The sequence below is a fragment of the Pleurodeles waltl genome, chromosome 5 (genome assembly GCF_031143425.1).
Source record: "Pleurodeles waltl isolate 20211129_DDA chromosome 5, aPleWal1.hap1.20221129, whole genome shotgun sequence".
Classification (NCBI taxonomy): domain Eukaryota; kingdom Metazoa; phylum Chordata; class Amphibia; order Caudata; family Salamandridae; genus Pleurodeles; species Pleurodeles waltl.
In genome coordinates, this window is record NC_090444.1 from 111999458 (window position 1) to 112027360 (window position 27903).

Genomic DNA, 27903 nt, shown 5'->3' on the forward strand with positions numbered 1-27903 from the left:
ACAAGGTGGCCCCTTGTTCATAGGGATTGATCGCTTGCCTAGTAGCAAGACAACATCTACAAACTTGCAGAGTGACCTATCACAATTGGGCCTTAGAACTAGGACTATTAAAATAAGTTCTGGGATTTTTAGGTTGTGTTTACCTATCAGTTGAGTCAATTAGTTTGTAACTTTCCTAAAGAATGAGGCGAGGCCAGGACAACAAAGGTTATGGCATCTCGCAAAAATGTGGTACCTGTCATACCATGACTGTCTCAGACCGTATCCGAAATAGTTTTAAACAACTGATATGTACCAGCCAACACTTTACAAAACCCTTTCCTAGTCTATTGGCTTCATTGTGTGGTCGTCAGTAATGGAACCATTTGTTCAGCGCACAACACAAAATAAAATGATGAACGAAGTGTTGAAACTTTTCAAACGCTCACCCCAGTCACAGATCTGGGTTTAATCCATCGTTATTTTGCTCACCACGTCACCCCAGTTTGGACCCAGCCATCAGTCTTGACCCTGTTCCCCATGTGAACCTTCCAGCCCGAACTGCCAGGGCAGGTCCTCCCTGGACAGGAAACAAGCATCCTGGGACTGGTTTTAGGGTATCACCCTTCATCAGCCAGGCTAACTTGAATCCAGGGGGGCAGGGAGCAAGGGACTTGCATCTGGGCATACTCTAGCCACTTAGGGCGCACAAGGCAACATCACAACACTAAATAAAATGATGGCCGGAGTGTTGAAACTTTTCAAACACTCACTCCAGTCACAGATCTGGGTTTAATTCATTGTTATTTTGCTCACCACGTCACCCCAGTTTGGACCCAGCCATATGCAAATCAGTCTTGACCCTGTTCCCCATGGGAACAGTCAAGCCTGAACTGCCAGGTCGGAGTCGCAGTTGGAGTCCCTGACGTAAGTAATTGTTACCAGGCCCATCGGTGAATATGGACTATTCATAATGAGTACCTATGTGACATAAGATTTGTAAGGTATGGGGAAATTTATAGGCGATATAGGAAAGTAAAAGGAAATTGAATTCATGCTAATTGAGTCTGTTATAGTGCTAGATACGGACTATACTTCTTGCTTGCTCGAAAGTCCCGTATTGTTGAGGAGTGAGGTAATCGGGGAGGGAAAGTTTGCAGTGTTGCAGGCAGACAATTTTTTTTTAACCAGATGCAGACTTCATCAGAGAATCTCTCGTCTTGCCAATACGAACAAGGTTGTAGTCGCTCTTTTCAGATCATTCTGAAATATCATTTTTTTTAACATCTTGAAGTCCTGTTGCCAGACTAAACCCGGGCCAACTTTAGATGTCAACCGTGCCATCACTGTCTTCCAGAGGCTTTCCCTGGGTTGGCCCCCTGAAGAATGCGGGGTGTTAGGAATTGGAATGTCCCTTTTATCTTCAAACACGGCCTTCAATTTGGTGTCATTCACTCATTGTACCTCGTGTATGGATTTTAAAATGTTCTCAGATCTGTGGTCATTTTTGGGAAGAAAGTGAATGAACCTTGGGGTTCACTAGGGAGCACAGCAGCACTTTGGTGTGTGTCTGTGAAATTTTGTGGAGATGGTTATAGGGAGGTGAGAACATTAATAAGAGGATATCAGTGGAGAAACCTTTGAAGGATCAGAAGGGTTGTTTGATGGATAAGACCCTGACATGTGCAGAGAGCTGTGCCTTTCTGTCCTTTCATTAACCTTCTTGGTGAACCTGTTTTTTTTTTCCTACTGGACTCAACTTGTCTGAGCTCAATGGAAGCATTCATGGGTGTGTGGGCTTCCACAGATTGTACCCCACACATAATTGTTTGTTGTTATGTCTCCCTTACCAAAGTATAGTGAGACCAGGGGGTTGGGGCAGCTTACATTGTTGTGAGGACCACAGACCCTTTTATCCTTCCTCCTGGGAGAGAAGTACACGGACTCTTTGTGTAAACTGGTTCCAGTCCCTCACACCTGCAGTACTTCATTGCCTTCTGTATGTTTATGGTCAATGGGTATTACTGTGTTCTGTGGATTTGTTTATATGTGAATTGTCTCCCCAATACACATCAATGAGGCCATTTGTGTTGTCCCACTTTTGTCTTATGCTAAAAGCTGCCTGAAAACATAACACACTTCACGTCAGAAGCCTGTTGGTTGCCTACACATTTCTGTGACCATTTGGTGCCTTGCAGAAGTCCATTCTTTGACGAACTACTGAGAACCTGTGCCCATCCCTGCCTTGCCAGAGTTATGAATTTTAAACATTTTGGTTGGCCCTGTGTCTGCATCAGGGCCTGTCTGAATATGATGTGAACTAGCCTTCCAAGGACTGTTTTTGCAAGGAGCAGACCATTGAAAGTTATTGTTTTCCCCTCAAGGATGGAATGGTTTGGAAGCACTACCCTGCAGAGGGAAGGATCTGGCAGGCCTCGAGAGCCCGAGCAAGGCTGAAGGTGTGCATTAACAATTGAAAGACTGCAACTGTTGCACGTGGAGCGCAACCCGTGCTACAAAGCAGCGGAGTGTTGCGCACAATGGCGGGTCTTACAGTATGTAGTTTAGATGAGAAGGAAAATGTAAGGACAGGGAGAAAGGAAACAGCAACATGGACAGAGGTCTACAAAAGAGAGGGAATGTCACAGGTTTACTGCAGGGAGTTCTGGGGCAGCTAGGAGATTGGCAGAGGTGTTGGTGGTTGGAGGGATGGAAAAGGGGATCATAACAGGTCCACTGAAGTGGTACAGCAACTATACAGTTACCCCGTGTAGATGTGTTGCTTAAAGTGATAGGTTTATAGCTACTTGTGGGAGCAGAGGAGGAATGGAGCCTGGTGGATTCGCACTGGGATGGCATTCCCGATAGTAGGAGCAGAGCAGGAGAACGCCTGGATTCTCATCTTCACCTTCCTGCATTTCCTAATTTTCAACCTGGCAATGCTGTTGCTGCATATCACGTGTGCCCCATCGGTAGTCTTAGGGCCCAGTTTAGATTTTGGTGGATGGGTTACTCTGTCACAACAGTGACGAATATCCTATCCACTGAAATGTAAATCATATTATTTCCTAGGGGATTTATATTTCAGCAGATGGGATATCCATCACTGTTGTGACAGAGTAACGCATCGCCAAAATCGAAATCAGGCCCTAAATCTTGGTCATCAGGTACGTTGGCTGCCCGAGCTGAGTGCCTTGAATGTGATGGAGACAGGAAGTGGGAGGCTGTGGAGCAGGGGCGGCTCCTCCGTTAGGTCAGAGGTGCGTTGCCCCCATCCAGCAGCTGCCAAAGTTCTACAATAAAATGATACTAAACGGTGTTTATTATCATTTTATTGTAGAAGGGGCAGGGCCACAGGCTGTGCCGTGCACAGAGGGGGAGTGCTTTGCACTCCCCCTCAGTATACATGTATGTTTGGCCGGACGTGTCAGGCCGGCCAAACATACATGCGTACTAAGCTCTGTCTAACCCGGCAATGCAGTGCCGGGTTGGAGAGAGCAGGCAGACTTTCCCAGTCTGCCTGGGAGCGCCCTGGCTGGGTGCTCCGACCAATCTGAATGTTGCTGTCATGCTGCCAGCAGCATGACATCAGCGTTCAGATTGGCCGCAGGGCAGGCTGGGAGCCTGTGCCTGCGGTGAAAGAAAGAGGAGCTGCAACAATATCCTAGAAGAGCTTGAAACACAGTTACCCGGTTTCTCTTAACACCATATTTCGAAATGATTGGTGAAAATTCTTTTAGGCATACAAACCATAGTAAATAATTATTTCTTTTTTTAATATACTTTTGCTTAGATGTGCATTTGGTTCAAAAACATTAAATAATTATGGAGTTAAACGACCAGACTTCTATTTGCAACATAAATATATCTTTCCTTATCCATCTAAATTAAAAGTCAGCATTTATACGTGATTGAAAACTCTTTATAAATTCAATAGTGCTTTAAATTGACGAATATTTGCTAAGTTCAATAATTCATTATGTTTAGCAATTTAGGATACACAAATTAACAATTGATTTTTACTCTGCTGTCAGGGCATGGCATTGAAAATGAATATGACCAATAGCCTTCCCCACATGAACAACACAATCTGTTCATCTAATGGAAGCCGATCCATCTGTCTGTAACATATGCTGAAGAGAAGCTATTGTTTAAGGCTACAGTAAAATCTTATCCGTACGCCCTGTTTATCCCACTTTCCAATGGGATTCACTGGATCCACTGAGGGCCCCAGCTGCTGTTAGCTCTATGACCACCCTAACATTTCAACGCTGTAGTGCGAGATATCGTCATAATATGCTTTGTTACTGTTAGAAATGGGGTCTTGGTTGGCAGTCAGGTTATCCCCTGTCCAAGCAAGTACCCTCACTCTAAGTCAGGGCAAAGGAGAAACACACCTGGTTAACCCCCACTCACCCCCTTGGTAGCTTGGCATGAGCAGGCAGGCTTAACTCAGAAGCAATGTATAAAGTATTTGTACCAACACACACAGTAATACAGTGCAAATACCACAAAATGCGCACCACACCAGTTTAGAAAAATAGGTAATATTTATCTAAATCGAACAAGACCAAAACTACACAAATCCAACATACACAAGTTAAAATATTAATTTTCAAATCAATAAGAGTCTTACTCCATAGAAAACAATGGAAACGATGATTTTGCACAAAGTACCTGGTTAGCATCAAAAACAAAGCCGCACGGGCGAGCGTTTGTCAGAAAAGGCAGTGATGCGTTGATTCCTTTCCTCGCAAGGGAGGCTGTGTGTTGTTTCTTCTCCGGCTGGGGTGGCGGTGCGTCGTTTTTCTCCCTCGCAACAGGGCGATGCATTGATTTCCGTACGGGGAACCTCTGATCCACGCAGAGTCGGGATGACTTTGACTCCCAGGGACGATGCGTGAAAAATCAGGTTGCACAGTGTTAGAAAACTACGCTTCGTGGGGTTTGCGTTATCACCAGTTGCAAGCAAGTGTTGCGCGTCGTTTCTCCAGCCGCGATGCGCCAATCTCCCAGCCACGATACAGATGGAGCATCGATTTTAGCCACGAAGCCAGCAGCGCGTCATTTATCAGCTGCATAGCAGATGGTACGTCAAAAATGTCCCCGCATGACATTCTGTGAGTGGATTTTCAGCTCTTGTTCTGCCAACGTCTCCTTTCAAGGGCCCAGGGACTGGATAGGGCACCACTTGGCTGGGCAGGGTTCTCAGCAGAGTCCAGGTGCTGGCAGGGGTGTCTTTGATGGCCCTGCGACTTCAAAACAGGAGGCAAGCTCAGTGCAAGCCCTTGGAGATTCTTCACAAGCAGGAATATACCACAACGTCCAGTCTTTGTCCCCAGGATAGCCCAACAAAGCACAGTCACAGGCAGGGGCAGCACTTCTCCTCAGCTCTTTTCCTTGGCAGAGGTTCCTCTTTGTTCCAGAAGTGATCTAAACTTCAGGGGTTTGGGGTCCAATACTTATACCCCTTTCTGCCTTCAAAGTTGGTAAACTTCAAAGAGAAGTCTTTCTTGTTTGCAATATCCTGCCTTGCCCAGGCCAGGCCCCAGACACACACCAGGAGGTTGGAGACTGCATTGTGAGAGGGCAGGCACAGCCCATTTAGGTGCAAGTGACCACTCCTCCCTCCACTCTAGCTCAGATGGCTCATCAGGATATGCAGGCTACACCCTAGCTCCCTTTGCCTCATTGTCTATAGGGGATTCACAAACAGCCCAACTGTCAAACTGACCCAGACAGGGAATCCACAAACAGGCAGAGTCACAGAATGGTTTAAGCAAGAAAACAGCTACTCTCTAAAAGTGGTATTTTCAAACTAACAATCTAAAAACCAACTTCACTAAAATATGTATTTTTAAATTGTGAGGTCAGAGACCCCAAACTCCATCTCTCTGTCTGCTCTCAAAGGGAATCTGCACTTTAAAGATATTTAAAGGTAGCCCCCATGTTAACCTATGAGAGAGATAGGCCTTGCAACAGTGAAAAACAAATATAGCAATATTTCACTGTTGGGACATGTAAAACCACACAAGTACATGTCCTATCTTTAACATACACTGCACCCTGCCCATGGGGCTAACTAGGGCCTACCTTAGGGGTGCCTTACATGTATAAAAAGGGAAGGTTTATGGCTGGCAAGTGGGTACACTTGCCAAGTCAAATCAGAAGTTTAAAACTGCACCTACAGACACTGCAGTGGCAGGTCTGAACCATGTTTACAGGGCGACTTATGTGGGTGGCACAACCAGTGCAGCAGGCCCACTAGTAGCATTTGATTTACAGGCCCTGGGCAGCTCTAGTGCACTTTACTAGGGACGTAGTAGTAAATCAAATATGCCAATCATAGAAAAGCCAAATTTAACATACATTTTACACAGGAGCATCAGCACTTTAGCACTGGTTAGCAGTGGTAAAGTGCCCAAAGTATCAAAAACAGCAAAAACAGAATGCAAAACACATCAACAACCTGGGAAGCAGAAGCAAAAAGTTAGGGGAGACCACAGCTATGATGCTAAGTCTAACAGTTACCATAAAGGGACTGACTTTGAGTGCGGAGACGATTGGCAGCACCTGTAGTTTTTCTGCTTGAATACTAAATTTGAAGACCAGTTACATTTTACTACCAATCCCAGCTGGCTCCAAAACTATATATGGGGATTGTGAAAGTTAGACCTGTTTCTTTTTTTCTTGATTTATTGTGGGGTAGGAATCGCTGCTTACATTGGTTGGTGGACTTTTGAACTTTGTGAAAAGTTTGGAAGATCCCTAGTATCTGGACTTTCACTACCGAGTTGCACCCACTCCCACACCTGATTGCACCCACTTCCACACCTGATCCCTTGAAAACTGACAAAGGATGGTCATACCATGACAGAATTGGTACAGTTGTGACAGCCTTTTTCTATTGTAAGTCATTGAGAAATGTTTCCCATAGTAAATAAGCAAGGCCAGTAGATTTCCAGAAATTGGCGAGGACTCCCAAACCCCTCACGTGTTTTGACCAATCAAATAATAACATTAATCTAAGAAAACCTGTGAGAGTTCAGGATGGGGATGGTAGACCTTTTATTTGTACTTGTAATGTGACCAAGGCATTGGTTGCTATCAGGCATGTGTGCCAAATAGTGGGGAAGGTAAGAGTGGAATCCAAGGGTCTTGGCCTGCCTGGCATGTAGTGGTGGGACAAGTGGAAGCAGGAGGGTGTCTTGGGGATTTCTGATTGTGGCATGAAGGTGTGGTGGGGGTGTAACTTTGCTATAGAAGTATGAGTGCTCATTCAAGCAGAAGGTCATTGAGTTGCAGCTGGGTATGTAGGTGGCTTGGCCTGCAGGCAATTTTCAACCATTCTTTGCAGTGCTTGATGGCAGCCAGGATTTTGTTGGCCTTATATGCTATAGGCTTATTTTATCCGTTGGCCATATATGAAAGTTTATTTTACTCAGTTTGATTCTAGTTTGTCTTGTGACCTAAGAGTAATATCACATGCTTGTTTCCTTGTGCTGGTTCTGATTATGGTAGGTTAGTTCTGAAGGTAGCATGTGGTGTGTACTGAGGTGAGTGTCCAGAGTGTATAGGAAAGGTAGCTGCAAGTTGTTCTAGGGCAGGAGTATCCTTCATAGGCCTAGTAGGGCCAGATCTATTCCAGATTTTCACAATGTTCAAATGAGGCAAAGTCACTTGCAAAGAATTTAAATGGATCTTTGCTCCAGGTTGACTGACTGAATGTTAATTACTATATCAGTTTCAGGGGTGTTCTGTAGTCACTGCTCTGTTAATGTTTTGTTAATGTTAAGGTTCTTGTAGTGCAGCAGTGCTGGTGGGAGAAGGTATTGTCACTGACTCTAGCAGTTCTTTCACATCCAAGGGCATCCTTTCAATGATTTTGGCCTTAAGGCACACATTTTTATTAGGGTGGCAAATGTTTTGTATTTGGACACTTGGGCCCATATTTATACTTTTTTAGCGCCGCATTTGCGTAGTTTTTTTATGCAAAATCGGCGCAAATTTACAAAATACAATTGCATTTTGTAAGTTTGCGCCGACTTTGCGTCAAAAAAGGACGCAAATGCGGCGCTAAAAAAGTATAAATATGGGCCTTGGTGCTTCTGCAAAAATAGGGTTGTAGTCCCGTGGCTGGTGGAAAACAGCAGTCAACAATGGGTTATGTGTAGGTGTTTGGTGGCTATGTGTCTGAATGTTGATAACAGCTGTTTATGACATAGGGTCGATTTAGAGTGTCGCGGCCAGGTACTCTGTCAGAATTGTGATGGATATCCCGTCCACCTTATTACAAGAGCATTACAATATAATGCAGTTGTGATATGACAAAGGGGAGACCTGTGACATTGTGATGGAGTAAACTTCCCATCCAGTTCTAAATCAGGCCTGTCATGTCCAACATGGTTTTGTGGAGAGGAAATGATTCCTCATTTGGTCTGTGGCATCAAATGACGTCAGAAGAGGTGGTTGACGTTTCTATATTCAATCACTGCATTTGTAAAGCGCACTACATACCCGCAAGGGTCTCAAGGCGCTGGGGAGGGGGGGTGCTACTGGTCGAAGAGCCAGGTCTTGAGGAGTCTTCTGAAGGCCAGCAGGTCTTGAATGTACAACAAGTATTTAAACGTGGCTGTTGTGCCTTTTTTTTAGCTTTCAATTCATTGTGTGCTTTAATTAAAATTTGCTGTGGCTGACCCACTTTTGAGAACTTGGGTACAGTTACTGTGTGCAATTGTTGATTTTTAGGTGTGGCCTTGGAACAGCTTCAGATGTCTTGGCGGCCTCATAGAGTCAAAAGAATTAATAAATAAAAAAGCATACATATTCCCACGCACACATACATTCATACCTACACATAGAGCTTTGGGTCAGCCATCCACAGTTTGCCTCCGCTCACTACATCATACACCATAGAGAAAGGGGCAATTCCAGCCATTGGCTAGCTTGCACTGCATATAATGGCATTGTCCCTGATCACATGTGCTCATGCACTTAAAAAGAAGTACACTTCAGTGCCTTGGGCTGGTGTGACAATACTTTACTTTGCCTATGCTTTATTGCGTTAGTTGTATATTTTGTATTTTTTTTTTGTCAACCTTGTGTGTTTAAACTATGTCTACAGATTACAGTAATTCAAAGCCAAAACACATTTTCTTTGTGGCAATAAGAAGATAAGAATGAACAAGTGCATTACAACTGTGAAAGATGTCCATACCTGTTCAAAGTGCACCTGTCGGCTAGGAAGCACCCATGATCTTCTATTAAAATAAAACATGAGGGTCACTTAAATGTTCATGTTTTGTTTATTTTTCTCCTTTTTACTTTGTGGCATATGCGCTCAGTAAAAACACGAAGTACCAACGCATCAGGTTGCCAGCCAGGCCTATTGGCTTTTCTATAGCTTGTGGTCGGTTTGTAGAGCGGTGTTCAGAAGCTGCCTTGCGGGTGAGGGGGTGGTCGTGTGGTTTCAGAGTTAGTTTGCCGTGGGCTGCTACCCGTGTTTTTCCTCATTGTGGATAACGGGAAAGATGGCGGGGCCTTGTCATAGGACAAGCCTGGGCGCGCGCTGGGCATGTCTGCAGCGTCTGAAAGCCCCTTAAATCTTATCCAAATCCTGAATCAGCCGAATAACTGCCTCTTAAGTGCATCGATTTCCTGCTCTGGGTGCTTCGTCTGATTTTATGAAGCTTTCAGTGACTTTAATGTTGGAGTTGTTAAGACTGAAACTGGCCTGGAATTGCCTTAACATAATGATAATAAAGCCAGACGCGCGCTGTTTACTCAGAATGTTTGAGAAGCATTTTCTTCAATCCTCTTTTCTCCTGTGGGTAAGCTGGGCGAGGGGCCTTCTTCTGGGAATCAGCCGAAAACCAGATTTATGTGGGCCTTTCGCCATTCCAACGCGACATTAGCGTAATTTTTTTTTTTACCCTAATGTTGCGTTGGAAGGCCAAGAACGCAGCGCCATATTTACAAAGAGGCGCAATGCATGCATTGCGCCACTTTGTAACCCATTGTGCCACATTATGCCTGCGCCAGGCATAATGTATGCAAGGGGGTGTTCCGGCGCTAGGGGGGCTGAAAAAATGGCACAAAGAAATCTAACAGATTTTTTTGCCTCATTTTTAAATGCCTGCTAAGAGCAGGCATTAAAAAGAGGCTACCATTGTGATCAATGGGCCTCTGTGTGCTTTGTAGGATTAGGATAATTTTTTACACTAATCCAGCAAAGCGCCAGACTAGCGTCAACAATTATGACGCTAGTCCCCCTGACTACTGCTATGGTGCACCGTATTTTAAATATGGCACACACATGGTGGCGTTAGGGGGCGCTAAGGGGCGCGGGAAAAGTGGCGCTGCACTAAGTGCAGTGCCACTTTTCATAAATCTGCCCGCAGTGCCAGCTTTAACCACAGGTCCTGGCTCACCCTTACATTGTTGTTAGAAATATTTGTTTGCATCCATATATCAGTCATTCCCAGTCTTCATAAACTGTGCCAAACTCTTTGGCCTTGAGTGCTGCCTTAAATTATGGCCCCTACACAAGATTTGCATAGGGGGGCGCAATAATAAGCCTGCTATAAGGTTTGCCCCCTTCTTTTAACTTCTTAATATTTTGGCAGGTCAAATCTGATGAACCTTAACCTGGGAAAAAGCCAGGTAAATACCGATACATGAAAATTTGGGAGGGCGAGAGACGAATTCTTGCGGCGCAAGCTCTTAATTGAGGGAATATATTGCAACTGGTGAATCCCAGACCGGGTGATATTGTATATTATTAGCCTTTGAGATATGAACAGAGCAATCCTCGTGAAAATAATAGGGATAGAGGAAAGTATGTAGATTTATAGATGGATAAAAGTGAATACCAGCCATTTTTATCACTGAGGGATTCTGTGTGATATGAAAGAGACAAGAGCTACTCTTGAGTTGTCTATGATGTCACTCACAACCCTGAGGTGAAAAACATCCCAGTAATCAACCCATACACAGTCTTCTGTTAGGTATGGCACACCTGGATCATCAGCCCCTGCTTCCAACAACTGTACTGGGGTAGATGAGTCATGGGTGAGCCACACACAACCTGGCCTCCGATGCCTCAGCCCCTGGTCTGTGTTTCACCCCTCCACTCTCTGGCCACCATTCCTCTCAGCCCCACCTGAAAAACAGAACACATGGCATCTTGCCACACTTTCACACCACCCGCAGTATTAATCTCCCCTAAATATGCACACAATGTATCATGTCCTGCCATCCACCCTCAACACCCTCTGCATGTGCCACCCCTTCACACCCAAATAAAAAAACAAAGTGTGATTCTCCCACCTGTATTAGTCTCTTCCATCCATGTCGCCTCCACCCAGATATAGTAAAAATATTAGCTTATCTCCAGCCACCCCCACCACCCTCTGTGCCCTCCTTCCCTTCCCTGCCTAAAGCTGTGCTCTCAGCTCTCCATCAGGGCAGAGAGCAAGCAGTGTTCTAACAGGCTCTCCGAGAGCCCTGTCGAAGCGGCCTGGAATTACTTTGACAAAGCATCAGTGGGACATCTGGTGCTCATGCCAGCATCTTCAGTGAGAGCCATACATAGGGCCTGATTAGGACCATGGCGGAGGGGATTACTCTGTCGAAAATGTGACGGATATCCCATCCGCAGTGTTACAAGTTCCATAGGATATAATGGAATTTGTAAGACGGCGGGCGGGATATCCGTCACATTTGAGTCCTAATCAGGCTCGTAGTAATCAGAATTAGTAGTGGCCTCCAAAAACAACCAACCCTGCAAATACTGTCACCCCCTGCTTTCTCCTTTCTGTCCACCCGCCTGCCAGTTGTTTGTTGGTTGGATGGCTCAGCCAGTCAAGCAATGGTTGCCAACATCTGAGTGCCATTCAGGGCAAGCTATCGAATTTCAGTAGGGTCAACCCTGTCTTTAAACCTTCTGATATCAGTAACTTCTGCGCTACTCACGTAGCTTATAGCAACAGCCTTTGTTTACAGCATTTGAATATGACAGAAGTGTGGGAGTGCGCATCATACAAAAAAACAAGTTATTATCTTAAAAGCTTCAGCTGAGGGTATAGTGCGGTACATAGGGACTGCATCCCTAACAGTCAACTCTCCTGCTCCTCTCAGCATCTTATAATTGTTTAAGTATTGTTAATAATGGGGGTCATGTATAGAGAGGGTTGCATAGACCCCTCCTCCCGCCAGCCTACCACACTCAGTCATGTCCGCAAATTAAATGGTTGGTGCCACAAAATGAAGTCATGTATCATTAGAGCACTGCTGATGACCTCATCACAGACATGATCTCTGAGATTTGTTATTCTCCACCTCTCTGATTGCAGGAAAGAAAGTTCCTTGATTCAATTTCCAGATGAATCATCCTGTTCAACCCCAACCTAATTACTGCTGGAATGAGCTCTCAGAGAGTGTTTTTTTGTTAGAAGCATCAGCAGCCCTGACTTGTGCAGTTTGGGATTGAGATGTGGACCCCCAGGTGTGGATCCCCCTCTTGGTGTAGCATTCTGCGATAGTAGCCCCTTTTCTTAACTGTGTGCTCTGTACCAATAGCCCAAATCATTTTAGGTGCCCAGGCTAAATTGTTTAATTCTATTTTACAGTGAACCTTATTTGTTTAAAAACAGATCATGAAACCCTTACAGAGCGACACAGAGTTGTAATTATAAGATGAGTAAAGGCTTCCTTTTCTAGCTAATTAATGGTCAATTTTACACAAAAACCTAAAAGCTTGATAAAATCAATAACTGCTTTACATTCCAGAATATTTGTTGAATTCAATAATACATTAGGTTTCGCAGTTTCGCACACATCAGTACCAATTGCCCATTTAATAATTAAAGAAATTAAATATTGATTTTGCTCCGCTCTGAACAGAATGCGAATGGAGGTTTCACAGCCTTTGCTTCATGGACAATGCAACCTTTTGATTTTAGGGGAGTCAACCCAGGAGGCAACAATATTATGGGCCTGTATCAGGCCAGATGCGAAGTGTGGATTATTGTGGCAAGGGTAAAGGAAAACTGGGAATTTCTATTTAGAAATAGTATTGTATACAAATGATAGTTTTTAGCCTCCGGTGCTGTCTGAGAGTCACTTGAGAATATTCAGTAATTCCAATAGCCCGGCTCCACCCAAGTTCCTCTTTGTTGGTACTAGTCCCAAAGTCCATTATTAGTTTCTCTTCCATGGTATCACCCATCAGACCAACTAAGGATGGTGCCAGGGACCTGGTCAAGGCTTGCCTCACAATACTGCCCCCAGCACCTTGAGACCCTCACGGGTGAGTAGCCACGCTTTACAAAAACTGATTGGTTGATTGAAGAGTTCTGGCAAAGACTCATGCTGTTCTGGTCATGCATCGTACTCCACGCGAATAGATATACCAAATGCTGGACCCCAAGGAGATTTTGTCGCTAATTCTGGCAGGATGGTCTCAAAAGGTAGAACTTTTCAAAGAGACAGTTTAAGAGAAGCCAACTCTTAGTGCTGGAAAAACAGGCAGATGCTCCTTCGAGAAGCAACTAAAAAACTGTGGCGTTGTTGTCCATCCTGGAGGCCACCGTTTGATTACCGTGCACGGTCTTGTAAAATCATGTAATCGTGTAAAACTTGTTATTCTTTGGAGCAGTTATGAGGAGGACAGGAGTGTTTAAGTTAGTCCAGTATTAGTTATGGCCTCCAAGTACCAATGTTCTTTACACGTTTAGTGCTCCTCAGGTACAGCCATGTTGGTTATAATCCTCTTTACGTTCCAAAAGCATTGCTTATGCTTTGGAGAGGTTGGCCATCAGATAGTTTCTATGGTAATCTGGATCTGGTCCATTCCATGTTGCAGACCAACTCTGATGTTAATGAAGACTATATTGTTGGCTAAGAAGAAGACAGACATTTGCTGCTCCCATTAAGGGGCAGAAAAAGTCACAGTCTCAAGTTATCATTGCAGGTCATTCAAATATAAATTAAACAAGAGAGAAATATTCTTTGCATCTGTGAGACAGTAAAGGCATATTCACGATGCCACTAGCGCCAGCTTGCGCCACATTTGTTTCATTTGTTTTACGCAAATGTGGCGTCAAGGTGCCACTTCCCACGCGCCATATTTACAAAGTGGTGCAATACAAGCATCTCGCCACTTTGCAAACCGTTACACCACATTGTGCGTGAGCTAGGCATGATGTATGCAAGGGGGGCATTCCCACATAGGGAGGCCCAAAAAAAATGGCGCAGTGAAATTTACTAGATTTCACTGCACCATTTTTAGCGTCATTAACACCAGCCTAAGGCAGGCGTTAAGATGACGCTCCCATTAAAAACAATGGGCCTCCCTGTGCTTTGCTGCATTAGCACCATAAATTATGGCACTAATCCAGAAAAGCTTCATAAATTATGACTCTAATGTGGACACTACCGCAATGGTGCGCAGTATGGTAAATACGGTGTACATATGGTGTCATTATGGGGTGGCAGTGGGGCACAAGAAAAGTGCGTATCATGAATGATGCGCCACTTTTCTATAAATATGCCCCTGACTATTCCAGGCAATGGTTCAGACGGTATTAGTTTTGCTCCGTGTGTACATCCTCGCTCAGTGTTAGACGATGCTTCTAATATTTGCAGCCTTCGGTGTACAAGGGCTTTTTGCAGTTGCTTTGGACATGTATGTTGGTGTGCATTCTGACTGGGCGATGCTTTGTGTCTTTCTACCATAGAAGCATTGCGGTCCACATTGGCGTTAGGGTTCCCAACTCTACACAGTATCTTATTATGTCTGTAGTTTTGAGGGGTTGACGCGTCTTTAAGGAAATTGACCATATCGTGTGAGTCTGTACTGGTCTGAGTCCTTCCACTTGAGGATATGTGTTTACCGTGGGTTTCTCACCAGCGGTGCTGGCGGTCATGAGATGGGTACCATTTAAGTCTTCCATACAGTATTATTCTTGTGTTTCCGCAGGAGTGGAACGATTACAAGCTGCGCTGGAACCCAGCTGAGTACGACAATGTCACCTCGATCCGGGTTCCCTCGGAGTATATCTGGATTCCAGACATTGTGCTCTACAACAAGTAGGTTAAAAGGAGGGAAACATTTGGTGGCCATTGGGGGAAAAGCATAACTTCATTTTTGTATGATGTCTGTGCGTGGTGTAGTTGTCTCTCTTGCCCTCCCTCTTTCCTGAACTCTCACTGTATGTCCCTGTCCTGGTCTGTACTGTTGAATATCCTACTGCTCACACGTGAATGTTGGAGTTATGCGAGGGGCAGCGAGTTGCATGTACATAGTGTCTTGAGGATCTAGAGCAGTGGTTCCCAACCTTTTGACTTCTGTGGACCCCCACTTTATCATTACTGGAACACAGGGACCCCCACTGAATCATTTTTGGAAACTGGGGACCCCCTAGAGGGTCATTACTGAAAGCTGAGGACCTAATCTGTTAATATTATTTAATTTTCTAAGCAGTCGCGGACCCCTTGAGGAGGCTTTGCGGACCCCCAGGGGTCCCCGGACCATAGGGTGGGAACCACTGATCTAGAGGTACATGTGCTTGCTTTCTTATTCTTGGAGTGATCCTCTAAGTTCATGATAACCATTGGGCAACCAAAGGAAAATGTATTATATAATATATTGTACATACACAGCACCCCGAAGATTACACATTGTTCAACACAATACAATGATGAGTACATGCACGTGGAGCCCTGGGGGGCTTGCTGAATGATCTGAATGGGAGTGGTTTGAGTCCTTTCCATGAAAGCGACACACTGTTGGATAGACTTTGTGAGGTCATCTTATGGTGTGTGGACACATAGAGGTAAATTTGAGGGGTGCACTGATCCAGTTTACACCTAAGTATATTTCAGCCGGATGTTCTTGGTGCAGACAGGTGAGTCCCTATGAAGAAACAAACTGAGACATTAGTACTTGCGTAGATTAGTGCGCAACACAGACCCAAGGAGCAGTGGTACCTCTCTCCCCATGTTTGTGGGCAGGTGCATGTTCAGACCCTTCAGGGGCCCTATAAAAGCTCCTAGGAAGGCAGGTAAGGTCAGAGACGTGACCACATTGAAATCATTTTAAATACATGGTAGTGTTCCATAGAACTAGGGACTGAGTTAGGCACTGCTCTGATTGTGCCTACCTGGAGTACAAGAGGTGGCTTGTAATCCTACCATACTGAGTCTTACAACAACATTTTGGGCAAATATCTTTTGGGTTGGAGGCAAAAGATGTATCTGAGATGGGCTCTGGTACCTCTGACATACTGAGTGGGACATCCAAGCGAGCCATAGACATTTGGGAAAAAAGCGCTGAAAGCAGAACGGAGGGTTTCAATGCCTGACGCCTGATTTTTGGGGTGTCGGATGCTTGCTGGATAGCCCCTCGATGGATTCTTTCTTCGGAGAAATTCCTGGATATTCTCAGGCAGTTTCTTCCAAGCGGTAGTAGGTGCCAGTGAATCAGGGATGATTCCTCTAGAGAGAGGAGATGGGGAAGAATAGGTACCTTTCTGCCAGGATGAACACAGCCCCTGAAACTCCTCCCCACAATGGGGTTTCTTTGTGAGAGACCATGTACATGAGCCAAGGAGATTCTTCCCAGCCACCAAGGTGCAATTATCAGTAAATATCTTTGACGGAAAAAAATAATGATGACTTTCACATCTCAAAATGTAGAAGATAATTGATTTCTCTCTTCAGGCCTAATTGTTTTGTAGAGGACTACAAGTGGCACTTCATTTGGTAATTAAAAGTGGAGTTATATGTTTTCTTTGATTATGACAGCCGTGTTTCACACCCCCAAGCCACGTCAGTCCCTTTTTTCTACCCCAGAACCTCCCACCACCGCACGTTGCTGCACATGGTGTGCTTCTCTAGGAAACCTTAGGGGAAGTGTGACAAAATGGAGCGAAAAGGGAGACAGGATGAGTGAAGGTTCAGGGAACCCACTTAGGGGGTATCTTAGACTTGGGTGCAAGTGATAACATTTGACTCAAATGACCATTTTACCACTGGTGCCAAAACTAACAAGCATTTGCAATGCAACGGGTCTCACATTTCTCAGAGTTTGAGCTATTAGCAGTTGTAAACTCCCAACCGGACTATTCTTGCCACAATAAATGGAAAAAAAGAGCGAAAATGGCGCTGCTAAAGTTCACTCGTAGTGAAACCTATCGACAAAAGTGCAATTATCTACGTAACCAGCAAAAGTGCAATTAGCTATGTAACGGTCGATGTCATGCAAAGCGCTCGACTTCTGCCAAGCGAGATCGCACTGCGAAAAAAGATAAAAAGTAGACCACAAACCAGTCTGACAACAGCGAGCCTCGTATGTTTTCAGTACTTGATCGCCGCGCTGGAGGAGGGCTAACCATCGTAAAAGGCATGACGTATGCATGCCTTTCACTAATGAAAGCAAGCAGATTTTAGAAGGCAAGTCCACGAATCAATGAAAGACACTGACATGACATGGATGGGGCTCCGAGCCCTTTTCTAACTACTAAAGCATCTTGCAAGCGATACGCATGTGCAAGCGCATGCTAGCGCAGGCTCAACCCTAAAAAGAGCAAACATTGTGCTCGCTCCAGCGCTATCACCAGGGTTACTGGTGATAAATCTAGGTGCAAATCAGTGTTTCAAAAGGGCACACAATACATTTGTGCAAAGTTTGTTTACACAGGTATTAAACCAATGGAAAAAACACCAGATAAATACAGCAAAAGTACGTGCACTATTTGTGTGTTCAGGCCTCTTAATACAACATGGGCATACGTGAACCATTAGTGGTAATTCACAGTGCAGAGACCAGACTTGATGCAGGACTGAATTAAAACAAGGAATAGAAAAAAAAAACAAAGTGCACTCTGAACACTTCAGACACCAGGGAGTGGGTAGAGTGAGCGGCCAATAAGAACCAAAGGGGATGGGATTCAAGTGATGAGGTCCCAGCTCCTTGATCGTACTTGGAGTGATCCTGAGCTTGTCACACGGTATGATATGTTTAATCAATCATGGGATAGTAGAAATGTAACCTAAGTGAAAGATGTATTTTTTAAGTCTTCAGATTGCCAGATCGGTGTGACTTGGGAGACAGCTCTGCTGTCCGAGGCCTGAAATTTAAGCCCAGTGCAAGGGCTCAGCTATCTGAGGCCTAAACCCAGAGCTTAATTTGTGAAAGAACAAGTGCTGGTGCCCATGTTCCGGCTCAGAAGCCCACGGCTGGTTGTATTAAATGATGGATACAAAGGCTGTAGTGCCTTGAATCCACCTCATGCCTCTTTAATCCACTATCAGACACTTCCTGTCCCTTTATCTCACTCTTGCATTCTCCCTTTGTAATGGCTCTTCATCTTTCTCGTCCTCCTTCTTTCACCTGCGTTTGTTTTTCTCCCCAAAAATTAGTGCCAGTGGCCCCCACCAGCGACCACCTGCACAAATTAAGCAGTGCCTAGCACCTGTAAATTTGGCATAATCAGAGACATCTGGGTTGGATAAGGCAACCTACTTCAGAATGCTCTGGAATGATGTACCCCACTTTTAACAGCGATGCCTCGTTCAATGGAGGTACAGGGTTGGACCGAGATGAAAAAAAAAAAACCTGGGCACCAAAATAAAAGTGACCCCTATTAGTAAACCAGATAGCTATAAAAGTGGCCCACATTTGCAAATCAGACCGGTTTTGAACTTGTAAAGGCACGATGTATGGGTATTTTGCAAGGTATGGGAGACAACATGAATTTGACTGTTCTGCAGGCAATGTTTGTGGTACTGTCAGGGAAATTAATAGTAAAAACGAGCCTAGCAGACCATAAAACAGTCCAGCAAACTGCTAAAATACCAGACATCACACTGATCTGTCGTACTATTCCATAAGTCACTGCTGGGTTACCTCAAAGGCAAATCCGACCAGGTGGAGGGATGCTACCTTTGATGCAGGCAGAACACGCCTGATGGAGGCATGCTACTTTCAGTTGGGGTTTGACACCACAAAGAGAAGGACCTGTTAATGTTGATGAAAGCTGCAACCGACGTTCAGTTTCTCACAGGCCATTGAGGCAACACTCCATTTATGCTAGACTAATTTTAGATTTTCAGAAGGTCTAACAGTCCAGCCTTTACTTAAGGCCTAGGCCATTGTTGAGGGACATTGAAAGGTATTACTTGGAATGCAGTCACTGGGTAGTAGGGCCTGTCTTCTTGTAATTGTGCCTCAGTTCAGATCCTCTCATCCCACTGCCTTGTTCTCTCTGCCTCGGCTTAGTTAACTGTAGTCACCTGTCGTTCAATAACGGTGTGTGTGTCCAACGATGCCATTGGTGCGATTGATCACGTTTTCAAGTCATGCTCCCTGCTGCTCAGCAGAGTTTACTATCCATGAACTACTCGAGGTCCAATCCTTGCAGATGATTGGCCCTTGCTCTCTGGATTATCAAATCCTGTGGCTAGCAGGATCAATAAAGCTACATTTTTTTGGTTCTGTTTTTTTTAAACAAATTGTTATTGTGTAAAAAGTTAGCTGCAGCAGCTGGCACTCCGTACGAACGAAGCCATTAAATATATATATATATATATATATATATATATATATATATATATATATATATATATATATATATATTTAAGCTAGTTTATCCCTGAATTATGTACTCCACATATTTTGGCACCCTAACTTTTCACCCACTTCATTTATATGGACGGAGATCACCTGGTGTTAAATGAAAACTCAGGACTGGAATCCAGGGGGCATATTTACAAGCCCCGTGGCACAGGGCAGCGCAACAAGTGACCTTGATGCGCTGCCCTGCGCCACAGGGAAAGGACAGAAATACACTGTATTTACAAGATTCGTGCATTCCTGCCCTGTCTCCCTGTGCTGGCGCAAAACTTGCTGCCAACGCACACAACCTTGCAGCATGGTGCAAGGCAGTCTGAGTTGTCAGCAGTATTATTTTTGTGCACAAAAACAATACGGAGATGCATTTTTGTCTTTCGATGTGTGCTGCATTACAAAGAGAAATTAAGATATTTATCCTCATTGCGCCTGCCCTGGAAAGCATACAGTTTTGACGCATTCCCAGTTTTGCAGATTCTTGTAGATCTGGGAATGCATCAAAACCCATGGATGTTGCGTGGGAACACCCACCGCAGCGTCTATGGTCCGCCTCCCTGTCGCAGTGTAAGGCAACGCAGTGATTTGTGCTGCGTTGCCTTACATCATAACTACGAGGCCATGAAAAGACACACAAAGTGCTTTGCATGGCTTTATAGATAAGGGTCTGCACAGTGCGCCGCCGGGCCATCACAAAAAGTGACACACAGGCGGCGCGGGGGGCTCGTGAACACGCCCCCTGGTGTCCTAAAAGAGCGCCCACTGTTCTCTTAGCTCTTTGTTGGCTCTCATTAGGAGTGGCCAGTAACGTCCAGTGGGCGGAGTAACTGGAACTACCGGGCCTGCCATATTTATAATTATGTTTTTTCACATGAACATTTCAGCTGCTGAAAGGAAAAGCAAAGCCTCATTGTGAAATTGAAGTTGAAAATATGCGGGAATCAGAGTGGAAACACAATTTTCTGCACACTATTCCCCAAACCCATGCAATCCCTTGCCCTGAAATTACTAGTTACTGGGTCACTCATAGTAAGTGCCCTTTCCCCACAACAATGTAAAGCCCTCCACATTATCCTATTGCGTCCAGCAGTGTAGCCAGTGTGTCATGGGCCCTGGTGCTAGGAAGGAAACGGGCCCTCTGGCTGCTGTCTGAATTAGAAAATAGAGCAATTGTTAGGGTTCAGTGGGCCCATCAGGCCCCAAGGCCCCGGTGCCCCTGCACCTGCTGCACCAAAGGAAGCTACATCCCTGATTGTGTCCTACCCAAGGGAGGCTCATCCTTGGCACATTATTAGACATGTTGCAGGGACCGGTTCCCTCCACACAAAGGCGATCTCTGGGCTGGCATCATTTCCTCAAAGTACTGGGGCATTCCTTGAAGACGTGCTCCATGAGCGGGAGGCAGCCCCTCCTCGCTCCATGGATGGCATGCTCACCCCATGGCTCACAAGACATGGCCCAGGGGCTGCAGATGTCACAGTTGGTTCCCATCACTGTCTCCGGTCTCAGGAGAAGGGCAAAGCTGATGGCGCTGGGCCGGAGAGGCTCTCGTCCCCCGAGAGCGTGGACCGAAGGCAGGCTTCTGACATATATATTTGTGTGTCTCCTAATTATGATCAAAGATATGAGTCATCCCTGCTGTCTCCTGGGCTCTAGTAGAGCGACCACCGAGAGCCTGGAACCATCTGACTGTATAACCATCTGAAGAAGATGGGACTAAAACACAGTGCTGCCCCTTTCAAAGTCAATATCAAATTAAGGGCTACATGTCCACGTGTACAGATTCTGCAACATTATATAGTCGCTGCACATTGTCCAAGAGCACTGTGAGTGTTTATACTTTGCAATGTGCCCTGATCTGTCCGGCTACTTGCATGCTGCTGCGTATTACTGGGCTCCTTGCTTAACTTGTCTTCCTTGTCTATGGTGTCATTTCTACTTTAAATTCTAGTATGTGGTGTGTTACTCCACCTTAACTGGTGACTAGTCTTATACCTACATCTCTATCTTGTGATCTGCCTAAGCATTGTAATTTGTCTACTACATATAGAGATTACATTTTTTTCTCTTGTTATTACTTGCATTTGTCAACCTGCTGGTTGATTTCAGGAACAGCATGCATGCAGGCTTTCTGCAATCAAAAGCTCCCCACCATGGCTGCCAGCAGTAATCGCCCTCGACTTTAGAGGTGGTCTGCTGTGGCGGGCCAGTGGTGTTGAGAAGGTGGACATCAGCGGATGTTCCTGCTCTCCCTGCAGATGTACCTGCTATCTCTGCAGCCCTGCAGATCTTCCTGCTCTCCCTGCAGATGCACCTGCTCTCCCTACAGCCCTGCAGATCTTCCTGCTCTTCCTGCAGATGTTCCTCCTCTCCCTGCAGCCCTGCAGATGTTCCTGCTCTCCCTGCAGATGTCCCTGCTCTCCCTGCAGCCCTGCAGATGTTCCTGCTCTCCCTACAGCCCTGCAGATCTTCCTGCAGATGTTCCTGCTCTCCCTGCAGCCCTGCAGATGTTCCTGCTCTCCCTGCAGATTTCCCTGCTCTCCCTGCAGCCCTGCAGATGTTTCTGCTCTCCCTGCAACCCTGCAGATGTTCCTGCTCTCCCTGCAGATGCACCTGCTCTCACTACAGCCCTGCAGATCTTCCTGCTCTCCCTGCAGATGTTCCTGCTCTCCCTGCAGCCCTGCAGATGTTCCTGCTCTCCCTGCAACCCTGCAGATGTTACTGCTCTCCATGCAGATGTTCCTGCTCTCCCTGCAGATGTACCGGCTCTCCCTACAGCCCTGCAGGATCAAATAGTGCAGATCACACTTTGTGCAGACGAGTAGCCATCGGGGAACAGTAGGGGGCAGACGGATTTTTTTTTTGCGCATTGTAGCACCCAACATTGATGCGTTGCACAAGGTGAAGAAAGCAACGCAGAGCCATATTTATTAAAAATGGTCTGCTGCTGCTCTCATCCCTGTGTTTGTGAACAAGCAGGCCGGATAGCGCCACATACAACCTTAGCGCCGTGTGCACACCAGTGTGCGTGGTGATTAGCATTAGGGCCCATATTTATACTTTTTTAGCGCCGTATTTGCATAATTTTTTACGCAAAAGCGGCATAAACTTGCAAAATACAATTGTATTTTGTAAGTTTGCACCGTTTTTGCGTCAAAAAGCAGCGCAAATGCGGCGCTAAAAAAGTATAAATATGGGCCTACGTTTCCAGTACAAAGTCCTAAACCTAGACAAATTGTAAAGCAATCCACACATTGGATGTGTGCAGTAGACTACAATAAAACACCTCTCCATTAGCGCCTTCTTCAAGAGGCACTATTTTTTACACAAAACGCAGTCTGAGCATCTTAGTAGATCAGTCTTTACGTACAAAACTATGGGTGTTTGCACTGTAACGCCCAAGAAACCCGCTCTTGATGCAAATCTGAACCAAGCAGTGTAAAGAGTTATTTTCATTGAGAAAAATGAACCTTTACAGTGCAAACTCTCTTCTGTGCTGGAAAGTAAATATTCTTGCGAGGCAAAGCTGTAGTAAATCTGGGCCTGGAATTCTGCAACAGAGTGCATGGGCAGCAGCATGGGGTACCACTGGTATTTCCCAGGCGTTCCCCAATGAAGTGGAATCTGTAAGCTATGTTCCCTTGCCAAGCCTCACAGATTCCACAGACAATCCTACGAATACCACGATTACTTAGGGAGAGTGTTGGAAATGGGAACAATGCTACCCTTGAGGAAAAACAAAGCATATTTTCCTTATGTGGGTGATGCTGCCTAGGGGCGGGGGAGGGGGAGGGAAAACACCCTCAGTTGCAGCTGAGGGCAAGGAAACCACCAAAGCTGCTTTTGTAACAGTGAAGTAGTAGACGGCCTACCACACTTTACCCTCAACTGCTCCGTACATGATGTAACGCCCCAAGGGCGGAAGGGCTTTTAGGAAATACATGAGAAAGTTTTGTGTTTCTTCTGAGTGACATGATGCTTGTGGTAACAAAGGCAGTGGCTGCCACAGAAGGAAGAGGACTAACGTAGGAGGAGAGGAAGGACAGATTTGGCCCTACCACAGGTAGGGTGACCAGATTTTGAGGAGCAAAAACTGGGACAGGTCAGACATAAAAGAAGGACTAAAGACATTACTGTCACTTTATCTGGCCTCTCCCGTTTTTTTGCGTAGCTTTGTGTTAGAAATGGGGTTTCTGGTTGGCTAGGGTATGCACCTCAGCCAGGCAGAACTTACCCACTCTAGTCAGGGCAAGGGAGTTACACGTCCAAAATAACCCCTGCTCACCCCCTTGGTAGCTTGGCACGAGCAGTCAGGCTTAACCCGGAGGCAATGTGTAAAGCGTTTGCACAACACACACAACACATGTGACACAATATACCCACCACAAAGGAAACACAACACCAGATTATATGAAAATATACTGTACACAACGCAATTATCAGACCAAACATCACATATCAGTGCTATCCTGCTACCTTAGCAGTTGTCAGAACGTTACACATTAGTTACTCTGCAAACTAGCAGTAGTCACACATAACACACAGGTTACTTAGTATTCTGCAACATAAGCAGTAGTCAGGAAACACGTTATCACATTAGAACACTTGTCATAAGAATATCATAAAACACCCATAGTAGGAACATTAGAAAACATATGGCAAGTTAGGGAAACATATTAGCAAGTCATGCCCATAAAAGGAACATTTGCCCATACATGTAAAAACATCATCACACATCAAAAACAGGTAGGCAATATATCAATCCACTAAAGTCTGTAGAAAGAACTTCTGAGATATGTTGTCTCTGCAAACAGTACCGGAGTTGATGAAGGCACCTCCAGTGCCTAAAAGACGAACAATGGGGCCCCCGGCGCTCCTCTGCGCAAAACGGGGGCCTCTGGCATCCCTTGAGGAGAGGAGGGCGGCACGCACCTCCCCTGTATAATTGATGGGCCCCTCTGGGGACCGTGATTACTGGGGGCCCCCCTAGGCCTCCACCGGCCCTCACGAGGGGGGCCCAGGTCAGGGAAATCCTTAAGGGAGGAGTGTTTTTAATAAGTTAAAGGTGTAGCGCTTTCTCCAAAGCGCTAATTTTGGCAGTGTTGAAGCACTCCTCCGTGCTTCACAAGGCGACAGGGGTCAGGGGCCACAGCACCCTGCTCCTGGGGGACAAAGTCCATAGGAAAGGCCCACAGATGGAGGGCCCATCAACAGGCCAGCAGAAAGGGGGTGCAGCGTGTGGCAAGTCCTTCTCAGTGACCAAGCAGGTCACAGGTCAGCACAGCAGCAGCAGTCCATGGCGGTTTCTGGTGAGTCCTTCCAGTAGTCTGTGTCCAGTTCCAGGTAAGTTCAAAACGTCTCCAAATTGTGGGGAAAATTCCCCTGTACTTATAGTCAGTTCTTACAGTGTTTTACCATGGTAGGGAGAGGAAGTTCCAGCCAGTTACAACTGGTTCTAGGAGTGCCCCCTCTCTCCTTTCAGCACAGGCTCCAAACATCAGTGGGGGGTTAACAACCCTATTGTGTGAGGCCAGGGCACAGTCTTTACAAATGCAGGTGTGCCCCGCCTCTCCCTTCTCTCAGCCCAGGAAGACTATTCAGTATGCAGATGCACCTCTGTGACACCTCCACCCTCCCTGTGTACAGGCTGTCTGAAAAGTATGCACAAAGTCCAACTGTCACTCTGCCCAGACGTGGATTGGAGTCAAGCTGCAAAACACCAGAGTCATAAGCACAGATAAATGCGCACTTTCTAGAAGTGGCATTTCTGTGATAGTAATAAAAAATACACCCACACCAGTAAGCAGTATTTATTATCACCATCACAACCATACCAAACATGCCTACGCTACCCCTCATAAATCAGACAATACCCTTTACACATAAGGCAGGGCATTTCTAATGCAATCCTATGAGAAGGCAGCACTCACAGCAGTGAGACACCAAGTTAGGCTGTTTTTCACTACCAGGACAGGCCATGCAATATGGCACATGTCCTGCCTTTCTACATACATGGCACCCTGCCCATAGGGCTCGCTAGGGCGTACCTTAGGGGTGACTTACATGTAGTAAAAGGGGAGTTCTGGGCCTGGCAAGTAAGTTTAGATGCCAGGTCCCTGTGGCAGAAAACTGCGCACACAGGCCCTGCGCTAGCAGGCCTGAGACAGGTTTGAAAGTCTACTTCAGTGGGTGGCGCAAGCAGCGCTGCAGGCCCACTAGTAGTATTTAATTTACAGGCCCTGGGCATAGAGATACCACTGTACAAGGGACTTATAGGTAAATTAAATATGCCAATTAGGTATAAACCAATCATACCAACTTTAAATGGGAGAGCACCTGCACTTTAGCACTGGTCAGCAGTGATAAAGTGCTCAGAGTCCTAGAGCCAACAGCGAGAGGTCAGAAAAACCAGGAGGAAGGAGGCAAAAAGACTGGGGATGACCCTGCGTAAGGCAAAAAGTCCAACACTTTGTGAATGTGTGCCTACACATGTGTGTGTGTGTGTGTGTGTGTGTGTCTATACACACACACACGCACACACACATACATATATATATATAAACACAGACACATATACACACACACATGTACAGGAGTACATAAATAAAATTAGCTATGGCTTCACCTCCCACCCTGCACCCCCAACCCGCCCCCACCCACCTCTCTCTGCTCCCCACTCGTCGCTCTGCAGGGAGCAGACAGGGGACTGTGTTGCCTGACAGTAACATAAATTACTTTAATTATTGCATACTTTAAAGGCCTCTTTAACTTATGCTTCCCTAGATGATCTGACCTTTGTCCCAAAAATCGGGACATTTATTTAATAATATGAGCTTTTTCCCAAAAACCGGGACATCTATTTAAAATTAGGAGAAGCGTCGGGACACCGGGACAATCCTCTTAAAACCGGGACTGTCCGGGGAAATCCAGGACGTCTGGTCACCCTAACCACAGGGAAGGAGCAGACCAGTCTGGGCCATAGAAAACCCAAGAAAGAAGGCCTCAGAAGCCATTTCCTCATCTCAGTAACCAGCCTGTGTAAAGAGCCAGGCTGCTGCGAGTGTTTCTAGCAGTGAGTAAAATTCAGATACTCAGGGGAGTTGGAAGGCAAAGGCTCAAGAGAGCCAAGAGTGACACTGGATTAAGCTGTGCCAACTGTCCTGTTCTCTCCCTTTTGCTGGTGCACAAGTAGGCCTCCTAGTGCCTTACTCACTGCGGCACTATAGTCAGGGCCACTGGAATTATGCAATTTTGTGGCCGTGGCATTTTCCACATAATTGTGGATTTGCTGCATATGCCACATAATCCATCATCTGCTGCATAACCTCTTCTAGCTCAAACGAATTAAAAGGTATAAAAAATGCAGCAACAAGCATTGCCGCGCAGTGGAAGGCCTTTGCCAATGTTGGTAGCTTATTTCTGTATTTTGGTGTTAAAACAGTACTAATGGGATGAGACTTTTGTCCAGACAGTATTAAGATGTGTGAAAATGGCTAAATAATAAAGTAATACTATCAAAAATGTGCCACGTTATGCGGCATAGTTTGCCTTTTCTTACCACATAATTTGGTCCACCTTGCTGCATAATTTGGATCTCCCCTGCAGCATAAGTCCAGTGGCCCTGACTATAGTGCGATGGCATATTTGTGATGTTTAGCATAGGTTTTGTTCGGGTACAACATACTGTGGGGCAGATTTAAGAAAAGTGCAGCGCCACATTTCTTGCGCCGCTTAGCTCCCCACTACCACCACCATGTGTGCGCCGTATTTAAAATACAGAACACCATAGCACCGGGTAGGGGGCAATATCATCAACATTTTTGATACTACTGATGTACTGTTCACGGTTAGCGCCAAAATGTAGGTGCTAACCCTAAACAGTACATAGGGATTCATTCTAACCAATGGTGTGTCCCCTTTTAACGCCTGCTCTGAGCAAGCGTTAAAAATGCCACAAAAAATGCAGCACAAAATATTTTAGATTTCTTTGTGCCATTTTTGCGGTCCCCCTAGCGGGGGAACGCCCCCTTTGCATACATTATGCCTGGCACAGGCATAATGTGGCGCCAAGGGTTGCAAAGTGGCATAATGCATGCATTGCGCCACTTTGTAAATCTGGCGCAGTGATTTAGGCCTCCTTGGGCCACATTAGCGTAAAAAAAAAGGTGCTAATGTGGCGCAAAGAGGCAATAGGCCCTCTTAAATCTGGGCATATGGTTATACATAATTTATAACTTTTCCCACCTTCCATGTGCCCTGTACACTGCAGCACATGTGCAATTTTTGAAACGTTA

At 45.6% G+C, this 27903-nt stretch overlaps 1 protein-coding gene across 1 annotated transcript in view; it reads left to right on the forward strand.

Moving 5' to 3' along the window:
* Window positions 1-27903, forward strand: part of CHRNA2 (cholinergic receptor nicotinic alpha 2 subunit) — a 142952-nt gene that overhangs the window by 94402 nt on the left and 20647 nt on the right. The window contains exon 5 of the mRNA XM_069233733.1: window positions 14960-15069. Within this exon, the coding sequence (XP_069089834.1) occupies window positions 14960-15069 (110 nt within the window). The remainder of the gene's footprint in view (window positions 1-14959; window positions 15070-27903) is intronic.